Source organism: Somniosus microcephalus, chromosome 15, assembly GCF_052327205.1.
Source record: "Somniosus microcephalus isolate GS21.2 chromosome 15, FLI_Smic_1.0, whole genome shotgun sequence".
NCBI classification, from domain to species: Eukaryota; Metazoa; Chordata; class Chondrichthyes; order Squaliformes; family Somniosidae; genus Somniosus; species Somniosus microcephalus.
Genome location: NC_141001.1, coordinates 65,065,527 through 65,081,992, shown reverse-complemented (window position 1 = coordinate 65,081,992; position 16,466 = coordinate 65,065,527). Strand labels below are relative to the sequence as shown.

The 16,466-nt window shown below is 44.4% G+C and overlaps 1 protein-coding gene across 1 annotated transcript in view; it reads left to right on the top strand.

Moving 5' to 3' along the window:
* LOC147106986 (protein RIC-3-like) overlaps window positions 1–16,466 on the top strand; it is a 111,316-nt gene that overhangs the window by 63,285 nt on the left and 31,565 nt on the right. Inside the window, exon 2 of the mRNA XM_086007915.1 lies at window positions 7,067–7,287. Within this exon, the coding sequence (XP_085864041.1) occupies window positions 7,067–7,287 (221 nt within the window). The remainder of the gene's footprint in view (window positions 1–7,066; window positions 7,288–16,466) is intronic.

Genomic DNA, 16,466 nt, shown 5'->3' with positions numbered 1-16,466 from the left:
AAAATAAGATTTGCAACATGAAGACATTAAACTGATATATTTTACAGTATCATGATTGATCTAAACTTTGAAGTTGCTTTTCGTGTCTTTGAGTGCCTTCATTAATGTGCTTACTTGAAGGCCTCAGACTTTTTTCAAATGCCTGGACTTGGACTTGATATCTTTGACCAGAATTAAGGCTGTTCACTATAAACAGATCCTGCAGTTTCAATATGTGCTGTGCACACATTCCCAAGATGCATTAGTAGCATTTTGCCAGACCAAGTGGAAAATATTTCCAGCATCTAACAATATCCTTTTTTTCCAAAATTATTTGAAGAAAAGATAGAGGGGAAAAAGCTTTAATCAGGTAAAGTTTATATTGAGGCCGCGATTTTACGAACCTCGGCGGGTCCATGGCAGGCGATGTCGCTGGCGGGTCCCAACCCGGATGCTGTCTCCATCCCGGCCTCTGAAATGAATTTCCCTTGATGGGGCTTGTTAACCCGCCCAGCGCGTTTGCCGGCCAATTAGAAGAAGCAGGTCTGGTGACGTCATTTGATGACGCGTGATCAGCCGGTTTCCTTAAAGGGATCATGGCCAAATTTATTTTGACATTTGTGCGGTCAGTGTTCTATAGCATAGAGGTGCTGCAAACTCTGACAAGCACAGCATGAAGGTGCAGGGCTGCACTCAGGCTCTCCCATGACTTCCTCCATATGCTTATGGAGGGAGTCACAGCATGCAGGGAGGTCCTCTTCCCTTCCCATGGGCAGAAGACACCTCCACAGGAGATCAACACAGCCTGGTTGCACATTGCACAGGAGGGCACAAGCAGGGATGTGGTCAGGAGGACCTGGGTGCAGTGTCGCAAACATTTCAATGATCTCAGTAGATCACGAAACGTTAGTACAAAGCCACACTCAACCTCATACTGCTGTGCCTCTCATCACATCCCCATCACTCTGCCTTCCCTACCCTATTCCTGCACATCCTTACTCACACCAACTTACCTTGCACCTCCACCCATCCCTCTATGTACATTATCACTTCCCCATCTCACTAGCCACCCCTCACACTCGCCCTCATCCTCGTGCAATCATTCCAACTAACAACACACAAGGATAGGCACTTGGGTGTTTTATGCAATGTTCATGCAAAGTTTCTGTGAATGTGGTGTCAAACATTGAAACCTTTATTTTCAACACTTTGCGTTCTTGGACAGATTTGTGTGCACCTTTGGAAGTGGCTTAGCGAGTTGCAGTGAATGGTGAGACATAATGGTACCCCCCCCACCCCTGCAATGGTGATGAGTGTGAAAAGAATGGCTTGGTCATTATAGGGATGCTTTATGGTGTTGATGTGGGGCGGTGCCAACCTGGCACATCATGTGGCAGCCAGGGTGTACAGAGTCAAGTGAAGTAAATCTGGCCATGGTGAGGCCATCCCTGGCCTCCTGGGCAACAATGTGCTTGGGTGCTGATGCCCTGTGTCCTGTGCAGCATCAAGTGATTGCGGAGAACGTTGGGTTTTTAAAATTTGTTTATGGGATGTGGGCGTCGCTGGCAAGACCAGAATTTATTGCCCTTGAGAAGGTGGTGGTGAGCCGTCGCCTTGAACCGCTGTCATCCATGTAGTGAAGGTACTCCCACAGTGCTGTTAGGGAGGGAGTTCCAGGATTTGACCCAGCGATGATGAAGGAGCAGTGATATACTTCTAAGTCAGGATGGTGTGTGATTTGGAGGGGGGCTTGGAGGTGGTGGTATTCCCATGCGCCTGCTGCCCTTGTCCTTCTAGGTGGAAGAGGTCGCGGGTTTGGGAGGTGCAGCCGAAGAAACCTTGGCGAGTTGCTGCAGTACATCTTGTAGATGGTACACACTGCAGCCACGGTACACCAGTGGTGGAGGGAGTGAATGTTTAAGGTGGTGGATGGGGTGCCAATCAAGCAGGCTGCTTTGTCCTGGATGGTGTCGAGCTTCTTGAGTGTTGTTGGAGCTGCACTCATCCAGGCAAGTGGAGAGTATTCCAATACACTCCTTATTTGTGCCTTGTAGATGGTGGAAAGGCTTTGGGGAGTCAGGAGGTGAGACACTTGCCGCAGAATACCTAGCCTCTGACCTGCTCTTGTTGCCACAGTATTTATGTGGTTGGTCCAGTTAAATTTCTGGTCAATGGTGACCCCCAGGATGTTGATAGTGGGGGATTCGGCGATGGTAATGCCGTTGAATGTCAAGGGGCAGTGGTTAGACTCTCGCTTGTTGGAGATAGTCATTGCTTGGCACTTGTGTGGCACGAATGTTACCCGACACTTATCAGCCCAAGCCTGAACATCGTCCAGGTCTTGTTGCATGCGGGCAAGGACTGCTTCGTTATCTGAGGAGTTGTGAATGACACTGAACACTGTGCAGTCATCAGCGAACATCCCCATTTCTGACCTTATGTTGGAGGGAAGGTCATTGATGAAGCAGCTAAAGATGGTTGGGCCTAAGACACTGCCCTGAGGAACTCCTGCAGCGATGTCCTGGGGCTGTGTTGATTGACCTTCAACCACCATGACCATCTTCCTTTGTGCCAGGTATGGCTCCAGCCAGTGGAGAGTTTTCCCCCCAATTCCCATTGACTTCAGTTTTACTAGGGGTCCTGGATGCCACACTCGGTCAAATGCTGCCTTGATGTCTAGGGCAGTCACTCTGACATCCCTCTGGAATTCAGCTCCTTTGTCCATGTTTGGAACAAGGCTGTAATGAGGTCGGGAGCCAAATCATGCTTGACTAATCTACTGGAATTTTTTGAGGATGTGACTGGTAGAATAGATAAGGGAGTACCAGTGGATGTGGTGTATTTGGACTTTCAGAAGGCTTTCGATAAGGTCCCGCCTAAGAGATTAGCATGCAAAGTTAAAGCACATGGGATTGGGGGTAAGGTACTGACTTGGATAGAGAATTGGTTGGCAGACAGGAAGCAAAGAGTTGGAATAAATGGATCTTTTTCCGAGTGGCAGGCAGTGACTAGTGGGGTACCGCAGGGATCGGTGCTAGGACCCCAGCTATTCACAATATATATTAATGATCTAGACGAGGGAACTAGATGTAATATCTCCAAGTTTGCAGATGACACAAAGCTGGGTGGGCGTGTGTGCTGTGAGGAGGATGCAGAGAAACTCCAGTATGATTTGGACAGGTTGGGTGATTGGGCAGATGCAGTGTAATGTGGATTAATGCGAGGTTATCCACTTTGGTGGGAAAAACAGGAAGGCAGATTATTATCTGAACGGCAATAAATTGGGAAAAGGGGAAGTGCAATGAGACCTGGGTGTCCTTGTGCACCAGTCGCTGAAGGTAAGCATGCAGGTGCAGCAGGAGGTTAAGAAGGCAAATGGTATGTTGGCCTTCATAGCGAGAGGATTAGAGTACAGGAGCAAGGATGTCTTGCTGCAGTTGTACAGGGCCTTGGTGAGAGCACACCTTGAGTATTGTGTGCAGTTTTGGTCACCTTATCTGAGGAAGGATGTTCTTGCCATGGAGGGAGTGCAGCGAAGATTCACCAGACTGATACCTGGGATGGCAGGAATGACGTATGAAGAGAGATTGGGTTGATTAGGCTTATATTCGCTAGAGTTTAGAAGAATGAGAGGGGATCTCATTGAAACTTATAAAATTCTAACAGGACTAGACAGACTAGATGCAGGAAGGATGTTCCCGATGGCCGGGGAGTCCAGAACCGGGGGTCACAGGCTAAGGATAAGGGGTAAGCCATTTAGGACTGAGATGAGGAGGAATTTCTTCACCCAGAGAGTGGTGAACCTGTGGAATTCTCTACCACAGAAGGCAGTTGAGGCCAATTCATTAAATATATTCAAGAAGGAGTTAGATATATTTCTTAAGGCTAAAGGGATTTGGGGAGAAAGCAGGGACAGGGTACTGAATTTGGATGATCAGCCATGATCTCATTAAATGGTGGAGCAGGCTCGAGGGGCCGAATGGCCTACTCCTGCTCCTATCTTCTATGTTTCGATGAGCCGAGTGGTATTGGCCGAACCCAAACTGGGCATCAGTGAGCAGGTTATTGGTGAGTAAGTGCCGCTTGATTGCACTGTTGATGACACCTTCCATCACTTTGCTGATGATTGAGAGTAGACTGATGAGGTGATAATTGGCTGAAATGGATTTGTCCTGCTTTTTGTGGACAGGACATACCTGGGCTGTTTTCCACATTATTGGATAGATGCCAGTGTTGTAGCTGTAATGGAATAGCTTGGCTAGAGGCGCGGCTAGTTCTGGAGCTTAAGTCTTCAGCACGATAGCCGGGATGTTGTCGGGGCCCATAGCCTTTGCTGTATCCAGTGTGCTCAGCCGTTTCTTGATCTCATGTGGAGTGAATCAAATTGGCTGAATACTGGCTTCTGTGATGGTGGGGACCTCAGGAGTAGGTCGATATGGATCATCCACTTGGGACTTCTGGCTGAAGATGGTTGCAAACACTTCAGCCTTGTCTTTTGCACTCACATGCTGCGCTCCACCATCATTGAGGATGGAGATATTCATGGAGTCTCCTCCTCCCGTTAGTTGTTTAATGGTCCATTACCATTCACGACTGGATGTGGCTGGACTGCAGAGCTTTGATCTGATCCGTAGATTGTGGGATCGCTTAGCCCTGGCTATAGCATGCTGCTTCCGCTTTTTAGCATGCATGTAGTCCTGTGTTGCAGCTTCCCCAGGTTGGCACCTCATTTTTAGGTAAGCCTGGTGCTGCTCCTGGCATGCTCTTCTACACTCCAGCCAGTGTTGTCCCCTGACTTGATGGTAACGATAGAGTGAGGAATATGCTGGGCCATGTTGTTACAGGTGGTGTTGTTGGTGCTGCTGGTGTGTCTGGCGCTGCTGGTGTTGGGGCTGATCATGGTGGGATTCTGAGGAAGCGATAATAAAGGGCACCTATGCTTATGGAATAGATGGCAGGTGAAGTAGAGATGACAGAAGCAATCTGTCAATGGTGAGAGAGGTAATGAGTTCCGACTGGATGGAGACTTGTGTAGAGACTTGCAGCGTGGTGAATCTGTTATGGAAAAGCAGTGAGGAAGCGCTTGTGGCTGAGGGAAGATATCTCTAAGGTGGGAGCGTTTACTGTACATTTGAAGCTGTCAACTCAACAGCTGATTCAATGGCCACTGAACTCCCACCTCAGCTTGACAGACATGGTCCACGACCACCGTAGACCCTGTGGGTAATCTGTCAAATGGAGAAGGTGAGCTGAAATTCATTCTTAATTGGCTCTAAGCAAGCCACTAATTACCTGAATTGGGTTTCCGCTATGAACGCACTGTTGCCTATCGGGTCTGCTCAGCGTGACAGACCCGACATCAGGGGAAGGCGCGTGGCGTACATAGTGGGGTCCTGACCCACTGGGGAAAAATAACACGTTCCCACCGGATCCGCCACCGATCGCGCACGCTGACCCCTCGCAAAATCCAGCCGAGTGTTTTTTTAAGTAGAAAGGCTATCTGTGTGTGTATGTGCACGCATGCACACACATACTTGTGTTGATGAAATAGTAAAATGTCTATTTTTCTGTTTACTATTGTAGAAATCTTATTTAAGGAGACTTTTTCTTAAAAGACAAAATTTAATTTTGAAACATTATGGGGAAGAAATTCGGTATCGCCCATTTTGGGGCGCAATTATCGGCCGGGCGCAAAGTTTAGCGCCTGGTGCTAATTATCGCCTCCAAGTGCAAACTTGGCTTCTATCGCCCCTGGAGGTGATTGGAGTGCTAAATCAGGCACTACACACCTCTTGCAAGGCACTAATGCCAAGGAGCGAGGCGCTACCTCAGAGCTCTGGCGAAGCTCATGTGATGTCAGTCAGCAATGGAACACAGACACACTGGCGCCGGCCAGTTCTTAAAGGGGAGGGTCGACCTTGCTCTCCATCCACACCTTGCTCATTGCAGCCTTGAATCTCGGCCTGGACAGACCCGTACATCAATTTTGCTGGAAAGAACAATGGAGAGACCGAGGGAAAGAGCTCAGAGTGCAGCCCCCATAGTCTCTTCTAAATCGATACAAGGAAGGTGAAATCAAAATGAACCTGCAAAGTGCTGCTCAGTACCCAAAACTCCTTCACACAGCGTTGAATCTCTCCAGAGGTCTCTCTCTCTCTCAGAATGCGTGGTGCAAAAATGTCGCCGACAAAAAAAGGCAGGAAGCAGCCGCCTTTAAATAGCGCTCCCCCAGTTCCTTCCCGACTGCAAAACGTTCCCCTCAACCTGTCGTTGCTAGTGGCAGGCGGAAAGGCAGGGGGCGCCACTCAATATCCAGTCCGGGGTGCTACCGGGGCGTTGTACGCTCGACTGACGTCACGATCTGTGGGCGCAGGAGATCATGGCGGTAGTGTTTAGTGCCGCTGCAAAATGTCTGATCAATTTCGCGAGCGGCGCAAACATCGCCGCGCCCGGGTGCTAGTTGCTTTGCAGCCCATTAGCGCCCTCTTAGGGCGCTAACGGGAGGCGCAAAGCAACTGAATTTTTCCCCCTTTCAGTTAACCAGAGCAAGCTAATTACATCACTTGTGTTTATATTTAGTTTTATCCTAGAGAGGCTGATTAGATCACCTGTGTTATCTGATTGTAAACACCCATATTCATTACAGAGCTTTAATCATAACTATCGACTGCTTAAAAAAGGTTCTCAATTCTCACATCTTTGCTGTACATCTTGATTTTGAACTATTGCATCCCTACAAAAATAGGGCTTGCATTCCACAAAATATATCTCCTTCTCCCACCTCACTGATATTGCTGTACTTTGCCAATGAGCCACTTATTCTTGCAGTCAATTTCTACCTCTATCCACGTCAACCTCAGTTTCAGGTTGTCAATATGACATAGTTTTAAATCATGTAACTGAATCTCAAATGTGACTAATAACATTGCAGCCAATGATTCAGCTGTTAAAGACAGGTTTGGGGATTGGTTGCTCTTAAAATAGGTTCAAAAATATCAGAATTTATACTTTGAACAAATTGAAATCTGCCATTGCAAATCAACAACAAAAATATTACATTAACATTTTTTTGCTTTTTTTTTTGCAGCTAGCCCCAATCGATTTTCTCACATGACGCAGCACTCAATCGTCTCAGAAACCAAGCAACAATGGTCAGCACATCCCCATTTCCCTGGGTCCCACCAGCCAGAATCAGTTGCCAAGGTAAAGGGTGGAAGTACTGGAGGTGGCAACAAAAGCTTCATGTCCCAGATCATACCTGTATATGGATTTGGATTATTTATGTACATTCTGTACCTCCTCTTCAAGGTACTGTGGAAATGATTTACTAAATGACCTTATGGTGCAAGCTGAGCTCAAAGTAAACAAGTATTTCAGGTTTCCAGTTTTATTTTTTGTACTGTGCTATTGTCTTGTTAAGATCATTGACATACTCAGCAGTTTCAAACAGCAAAGAATGGCACAGAAGTTCAAACATGGGAGGAGCAACTAAGGGAAGATGAGGGGGAGGGGAGGAGGGGCAACCTATTTTAGTCTCGCTATTTTGTGCATGGGGGTTGTATTATTGCGTAATCGTACTCACTGTTTTTAAGAAATGTATCTGGCCTCCAGCTCCAAAAGGTTGGATATTCCTGCTCTACCACATCCATACAGAGACAATGATATATTTTTAGCAATAGTACTGGATAGCATTTTGGTGCAGACACTTTACTTAAATCACACAAGAAAAAAATGAATACTTTGTAAACACTGGAACACAAGTGTCAACATAAGGGCCAATTTTATCCGCAAGTGGGTGGGGGGTTTGCATTGCATTCCTGACACATTCCCACCCCTCATCGTGTTTACTTGCCTGAATTTAGGCATGAGAAGGCTGTCCGCCCAAAATGAATGGGGGCCTAATTTAAACGGCAGTATTGCATCCTAATGACGTAATTGGGATACAGGTAGACTATCCTTTATCCGAAAACCTCGGGACCAGCCGTGTTTCGGTTTTCGGAGAATTTTGGATTTCGGAAGGTGAGCGAAAACACTTCGGTTTTCAGAGTAATTCGGTTTGCGGGAGTGCGGATAAAGGATACACTATCCCTTATCCAAAAGGGTGGGGGTCGGCGGGGGGGTCGGGGGTCGGGGTCGGCGGGGGTCGGGTTCGGCGGGGGGGTCGGCAGGGGGTCGGGGGTGGGGGTCGGCGGGGGTCGGGGTCGTGCGCACGACTTACGCTGAGCGATTTCGGTTTTCAGAAGTCATGCTTTGCGCCACTTTCGGCTTTCAGAGGTTTTCTGGTTTCGGATGTGCGGATAAAGGCTGGTACACTTACGCTGAGCGATTTCGGTTTTCAGAAGTGCGGAAAAATGCTACACTATCCCTTATCCGGCTAGGCCTGTAAGTCGTGCGCCACTCTGGTCATGTGCGCACGACTTACGCTGACCGAAAAAGCCTTCGGTTTTTAGAGGGTTTCGGTTTTCGGAAGTTCGGATAAAGGGTAGTCTACCTGTACAAACACTATTTCAACCATGAGCAATAGCTGGTGGCAGCAAGGATCCAGGCTCAAGTAAGTGATCTTAAAAAACATTTTTTAAAGTTTCCTCGTGGGCCAGGAGGAGGAGAAGTGTGCCTTCTGGCCTGACGAGGATACCTTGAGCCTCCCCTGTCCTGAGCTTCCCCTGCCAATTGTAGAATTGCCGACTGTCCCCATTCCATACTTACCTTGCTGGGGACCGTTTCTGTGGGTCCCTGTGGCAGTCTGACCCCCCTCCAATTATGGCTCCAACTATCAGAAGAAACTGTCTATCTCCGTTTTAAATCTATTTAATGTTGCAGCTTCCACAGCTCTCTGGGGTAGCAAATTCCATAGATTAACCGCCCTCTGAGTGAAGAAGTTTCTTCTCATCTCAGTTTTGAAAGGGCAGCCCCTTATTCTAAGATTATGCTCCCTAGTTCTAGTCTCACCCATCAGTGGAAACATCCTCACCGCATCCACCCGATCAATCCCCCTCACAATCTTATACGTTTCAATAAGATCACCTCTCATTCTTCTGAACTCCAATGAGTAGAGGCCCAACCTACTCAACCTTTCCTCATACGTCAACCCCCTCATCTCCGGAATCAACCGAGTGAACCTTCTCTGAACCGCCTCGAGAGCAAGTATATCTTTTCTTAAATATGGAAACCAAAATTTCAACCAAAATCGTTTCAGCAATGTGCATTGTGTCTGAAAGAAGTAATGTGCACTGATTGAATTTAATACCTCCGAGGTGCTCACCTTTGAGTGATAGTAGAAATAAGATAGAGCTGAGACCAGCAAATATGATTGGTGCAAATGAAGTATGTTAGGTGTAATAACACATCCAATCTATTTGATGATCCTTTGATTTAATACTTTGAGAAGTGAACAGGACAACACTCAGATATGTTTCAGTATTGCTTTGTGGCCGTTATTTACTGCAGTTTAAGGAAATTATTCGACATTGGCAAAATAATACAATATTAGGACACAATTTACTGCTCCAGTGTCTGAATCTTTCTGCTTACCTGAAATAATGTTTGGCTGTCAATCAGATTTTATTTTTTAGAATAGCAGTGAAGAAAGCCTGTTCATTGAATTGCAGAACATTACATCACAGGAACAGGCCTTCTACCCATCAAGTCTACACCAGTGATTTCCTCTCTTTAATATTCCTCTTTTTCAAAAAACCTTTTAATCCCTTTTAAAAGAATTTGTTAACTTTGACAATGGTTCAATAATTGTTTATGGTAGTTAATTTTAAATTCTATCATCTATGTGACAATTTTTTTCTAAGCTCTCTTTTAATTATCTTTGTGATTATCTTAAGTTTTGTAGGAATTAACAGCGGGGTTGGGGTTATTGTCTCTGGCCAGTCAGAAGCCTCTGAGCTGCTCCAGGGACCCCCATGCAGTTTCGAAGCACTCCCCTATTCCTGGTTCTGACCGCCGGACTTATTCAGTAGCGATGTAGACAGAAAACGTGACTCGTGGTTGGGTGCAAAACAGACCAGCATTTATTAAAACAAAAAGAAGGAAACAAATTGAAAATAAATGATACAGCACACTTATGCTGAAATACAGCACTTCACTTAACACAGTACACTTCTTGTCCACTAAAGCACTCGTTTACTTAATAGAACACTGTTGCTTAAATGCAGCACTTTACTTCTTAGTACAACACTGTTACTTAGATACAGCACTTTTTAAATACAGCTACTTAGTGTCCACTGAAGCACCTTTTCTGCTTAGTGCAACACCCTTTTAATAGCACTTTCAATACAGAACTCTTAGTGTTCACTACAGCACTTTTCTGCTAGTGCAACACTGTTACTTAAATAGGGGAGGAGAAAAACGGACACAACGAGGGAAAATTTGACTAAAATTAGTTCTAACAAAATTCCCCTTAATTCCTACCCCTTAATACCTATTCTAAGTTGCCTTGTAATGGGCCAGAAAAGGTGTGCTCACCAATGAAAACGCCTGCTCCATGCCCCCTGTGGTGTATGACCTTCACTGCCCCGAAGTAAAGAATACCCCAGTATTTAAAAGTAAACTGCTGGTATTCCACTCCTTTAGGCAGGCTTCTGAGCTGTTCTTCTGTAGGCAGAGCATGGAGGCGAGGCGGCAGAAAGCGAGATCACTTCCTGAGAAGCTATCTTATACCCCATTTGGGGCCGAAACCTTCCCGCCCAAATCTGGGTGCATCTGGGCTAAACAAAAGGGATCCAATGTCCCCATTAACTGAGATGGGTTTTGGATGAATTACCCATTTATCGTGATGGGTTTGTAAATGTATTCCCATTCATTGTGATGGGTTTGACTGGGTTTGAATAGAGCTGTCTTGGTTTGAAAAAAAGCATGTCTATTTCCTTAATTGCTTGAGTAAACAGCCTTGGAGGTTAGTGTAAACAAAAGTCATTGTCCTGTGGTCAAACTGAAACCGCAGTCTCAAGTGGTTAATCCTTTGTGTAAACATTGTAGCAGTTTCTGTAAACAAACATCGATTGCCTCTGCAGGGAGGGAAACTCCCTGAACTGCCTTTGATTGGCAGTTTAGTCAGCCATCTTTGATCTTCCCTTTTTATATGCACACAGTCTGTGTCCTGCCACGAGGTTGGACAGCCATCTTTGATTACCCCTTTTTCACAGACACACACACGCTGCCTTTCAAGAGAGACTGTCCTTTTGTCTTCTGCCACGAGGTCTGACGGCCATTTTGTTCCCTGGATTTTTAAAGGTATATTACCCAGGTATTCTTTAATCAAAAATCAATCTTCAGAACTGTAGGAAATTTTGAAATTATTACGAAATCCTTACAGTTTGTACTTTCTTGCAGACAAGTGGAAACTATTGATCACTAATTACCTTATCATAGCCCTTCACAACCTTTTAACCTTCTCCGCTCTCGTGAAAAAAGTTCTAAATTCTGAAGTCTCCTTTCATAACTAACTGGTCATCCCAGATAACATCCTAGCGAATCTATGCTCCAGCTTTTCTATTGCTTTTATATCCTTTCTGTAACGATGGGGCCTAAAATCTCCACACAGTATTCCAGCTGTGGCCTAACTTAATGCACTTTTAATAATCTTGTTCTTGTACCCTGTGCCTTTAGACACAAAACCAAAGATTTGTTTTCCTTTTTACAGCTTTAGTTACTTGTGCTACCACCTTCAATGACATCAGTACTTGCACCCTTCTGCTTTTCAAATCCAACTGAAATTTTACAATTTAATGTGTGTTTCCTTTCCCTATTCTTGTTACAAATATATCTTACTTCACATTTTTCTCCAGTGAACGCACCTGCCACTTATCTGCCCATCATGTCAGACTATCTATTTCCTCTGTCTTTCACAATCCTTGTCACAATTGCCCATACCCCTCAATTTGGAGCTCTCAGCAAATTTTGATAGTGTTCCCTGAATTCTTAAATCCAGAATATTTATGTAGCAAGTAAATGAGAGCAGCTGCAACACAGATCTCTGTGACACAACACGCACCACATCTTTCCAGGCCGAGAATATTCCTTTTAGCTTCAGCAAAGATTCTATTTGCCTTCCCTGTCCTGCAAATATCTCTCTATTCATGTGGCCACTGTCCTCTTAACTCTATCTAATTACCTAATTATATCGTGGTTATTGCTTCCCAAATGTTCCCCGTTAGGTTGCCTACTTGCTCTACTTCATCACCCAGAACCAGGTTAAATAGTGATTCTTTCCTTGCTGTAATATCAACATATTGACCAAGAAAAGAGGCCTGAACACATGCAACAAAATAACCCTCTTTCTCACCACGAAACATTTTTTCCTATCCCAGCCTATTTGTGGATAATTAAGATCTACAATTATAACTCAATTTGGTATATACACTTCTCTAATTTGTCCAGAAATTTCACCCTTAATTTCCTTTGACAGGCTATAATATATCCCCAGTACTGTGACCAATCCCTTCTATTCCTCGGTTCAGTCCAAAAATAAACTATTGGTTCTTCAGCTGGTAGCTAGGGTTTTAAAAGCCTGTAGGTTGTAGAAGTCCACAATTAAAAAAAAAAAAAAATAGGATGCACCCTTACTCAATTTATTCCATGAAAAACGTCCGTTTTATATACCAATGGAGAATGTATTAAGGAGATTACGTATAACGGCTGGTTTTCCTCAGTTCTTGCCACACCTGCTAGCAGCACATTTCAGGAAATCACTGGCGTGCTGACCACAGTTTCCTGATATGTGCAGCCAGGAGCTGTGAACTCAGTTACCCACGCAACATGCAATTTTGTTATTCTTAATTATAGTCAAATGATAAACTTGAAAATTTCTAGCACTTGATTAGATGAGTAAAGAAAAATATATTCTACCAAAACCAAATTTTGCCCAGCTGGTTAAAGAAGTTGATCCTGTAGGAGGTGGAAAGTTACTCAGGTGAATGATTCTAGTTAGACATCTTTAATATGAAAAGGACAAAGTTAATACAGGGGGCATGTTTCAAATTGCTAGATTAGTATAAGAAGGACAGCAGCTTGCTGTATGAAGAGATAAGAGGTGTTTGTGAAATGAGGAAATTTGTATCAATGGATGACTTCAATCAACCAAATATTAATTGGGAATACCCAGGCAGTTTGGAATCATTGGTAAACGTAATTCATTACTGCTTCATAGCAACAGGAGGTAGTGCACATCTTGATCTGGTAATGGTCAGTGAAACATACAGGAAATGGTAACAACTACAGGATGCTTCAGTTCAATAAGATCCAGGACTGAGTTTTTCTGAGGACTGGGAGTCGGGTATATAATTTTGAAAGAACTAACATCAATAAAATGAGAGTACAGTTTAATCAAATGTATTGGGGAGGGGTGTTCAACAACACTTCAGCAGAAGATAAGTAAAATACTTTTAAAGGCATAATGCTGAGCATGAAGGATGAATACATATGTAGCCTAAAAAGTGTGCTCCTAACTGGATTAAAAAATTTAAATCAGAAGTGAAATGAAAAGGAAATACAACCTCTGAATCCTGCAGGAAGAAAGGTGAAGGGGGTCACTGGGATCCTTGCAGGGATATGCAGAATGTGTTATAAGAGTGGTCAAAGGAACAAAGGAATATTTGGAAAAAAACATAGCTGCTGATGCAAAATGTTAAATTAACTAGACATTTTGCGGCAGCGCTAAACACAACCGCCACGATCTCCTGCGCCGGCACATTGTGACGTCAGTCAAGTGCACAACACCCCGTTAGCGCCCCGGACCGGATATTGAGTGGCGCCCCCTGCCTTACCGCCTGCCGCTAGCAACGACAGGTTGAGGGGAGCATTATGCTGTCAGAAAGGGACTGGGGGAGCGCTATTTAAAGGCGACCGCTTCCTGCCTTTTTTTGTCGGTGACATTTTTGCACCACGCATTCTGAGAGAGAGAGAGAGAGAGAGGCTTCTGGAGAGATTCAACGCTGTGTGAAGGAGTTTTGAGTGCTAAGCAGCACTTTGCAGATTTATTTTGATTTGCCCTTCCTTGCTTCGCCAGCGCTCTGAGGTAGCGCCTCGCTCCTCAGCCTTTGCACCTTAAGACAGGTGTGAAGCGCCTGATTTAGTGCTCCAATCACCTCCAGGGGCGATAAAAGCCAAGCTTGCCGTCGGAGGCGATAATTAGCGCCAGGCGCTAAACTTTGCGCATGGCCGATAATGGCGCCCCAAACGGGGCGATACTGAATTTTTCCCCCTTAATATTCTAAATGATTATTTCATCCAAGAATTCAAAAGTGAAAACATGAGCAACATACACTGCGTAGTGATAACTCTAAATAGAATTGATGACTTCAATATAAATGAGATGAAAGTCCTAAATTGGCTTAAAGAGCTCAAAACAAATAAATTTCCAGGAATAGAAAGTAATTTATACCAGAGAGCTGTGAAACAAGATTTGAGATACATTGAAGGTCATTATAAAGCAGTCGTTGAACTCTGAGGAAATACCAGTAGATTGGAAACAGGCTAACATAGTGTCCATTTTCAAAAGCAGTGACAGCGTAGATGGGGCTCAGTGGGTAGCACCCTCGCCTCTGAGTCAGAAGGTTGTGGGTTCAAGTCCCACTCCAGAGACTTGAGCACAAAAATCAAGGCTAATACTCCAGTGCAGTGCTGAGGCAGTGCTGCACTGTCAGAGATGATGTCTTTCAGATGAGACATTAAACCGCTCTCTCAGGTGGATGCAAAAGATCCCTTGGCACTATTTCAAAGAAGAGCAGGGGAGTTATCCCCGATGTCCTGGCCAATATTTATCCCTCAATCAACATAACAAAAACAGATTATCTGGTCATTATCACATTGCTGTTTGTGGGAACTTGCTGTGCGCAAATTGGCTGCCATGTTTCCTACGTTACAACAGTGACTACACATCAAAAGTACTTCATTGGCTGTAAACCAATGAAAGTACTTTATTCGCTGGGAACCATATAAACTAATGGAATTGATAATTATGAGTAAATTTGATTATAGTCTGCACAATAACCACCTGGTTAAACAGCAGCTAACATGAATTCAGAAGGGGAAGATCTTACCTGATTTACCTCCTTGACTGTTGAGGAGGGCAATGTGGTGGAGATTCAGGGTAAATCTTGGGAATGGATAAGAAATCGGTTGAAGGGTAGAAAACACCAGATATTAGTGAGTGGAGTTATGTTAGGGTGTGCGGGGGCGGGCGGGTGGGGGGGAGGGTGGTTGCTGAATGGGTCCTCAGGGATCACTACTGTTTTTAATTTATATCAATGACTTAGCTTCAGAAACTTGCAAATTTGCAGTTGGTACAAGAATCCACAGCAAATAACAGGCTGCGAGCGCAAAAGCAGAAGACCCTAGCCAACATGCAAGTAGGCAGAACAATGGCAAATGAAATTTAATACAGACAAATGCAAACTATTACTCATAGGAGGCAACACACGCACTCCACAAATGGTGTTGAAATAGCTGAAGATGAATTTGAAACAGATCTAGGAGTTGTGCAGACTCAACTGTCAACATGTCCAACCACGGCAGAGCAGTAATCAGTAAAGCAAATTGAATTCTGAACTATCTAGCCAAAAGAGTAGCTTACAAGTCAGAGGAAGTCATGTTAAACGGTATAGTACTCTGCTCAGACCACATCTTGAGCATCCTGTCCAGTTCCGGTCATTGACAAGGAAGACATTAAAACAAGGGCTGGAGGCTTAGCAGAGAAAAGCCACGAGGCTGATCCTCAGAGTCTGAGGTATGAAGAATGACTGGAGAAACATGGGCTTTTCAGCCTCAAAAGGTGACTGAAAAGTGATCCTAGAAAGAAAGAAAATAAAGACTTGCATTTATATAGCACCTTTCGCAATCTTAGGACATCCCAAAGTGCTTTACAGCCAATGAAGTACTTTTGAAGTGTAGCCACTGTTGTAATGTAGGAAAATGCGGCAGCCAATTTGCACACAGCAAGGTCCCAAAAAACAGCAGTGTGATGGTAACCAGATAATCTGTTTTGGTGATGTTGATTGAGGGATAACTATTGGCCAGGACACCGGGGATAACTCCCCTGCTCTTCTTCGAAATAGTGCCATGAGATCTTTTACGGTGACCTGAGAGTGCAGGCGGGGCCTCGGTTTAACGTCTCATCCGAAAGACGGCACCTCCAAGGTATATAATATAGTAAAATTATGGAAAAAGTAGAACCAAAAAGTTACATCAAACTAAATTCTGAAAGTAGGATAAGGAGAAGCAAGTTTAAACAAGTAAAGTGCAAAATTTAGAACTGATATCAGGAAATTCTTATTCACGTAAAGAGTGATCAACACTTGGAATACAAAAACCCTGGAATTTAAGGACCAATTAGATGCTTCAATGGATGGACAAAATAGAATGAACTGAATGTCCTTATTCATTCATATTTATCTTGTGATGAGCTTGATGTGCAAATTAGTTCATTGGCAATCCCTCATTAATTTGGTGAAAAGTTGGTGGCTAGCCAAGCAAATCAATCA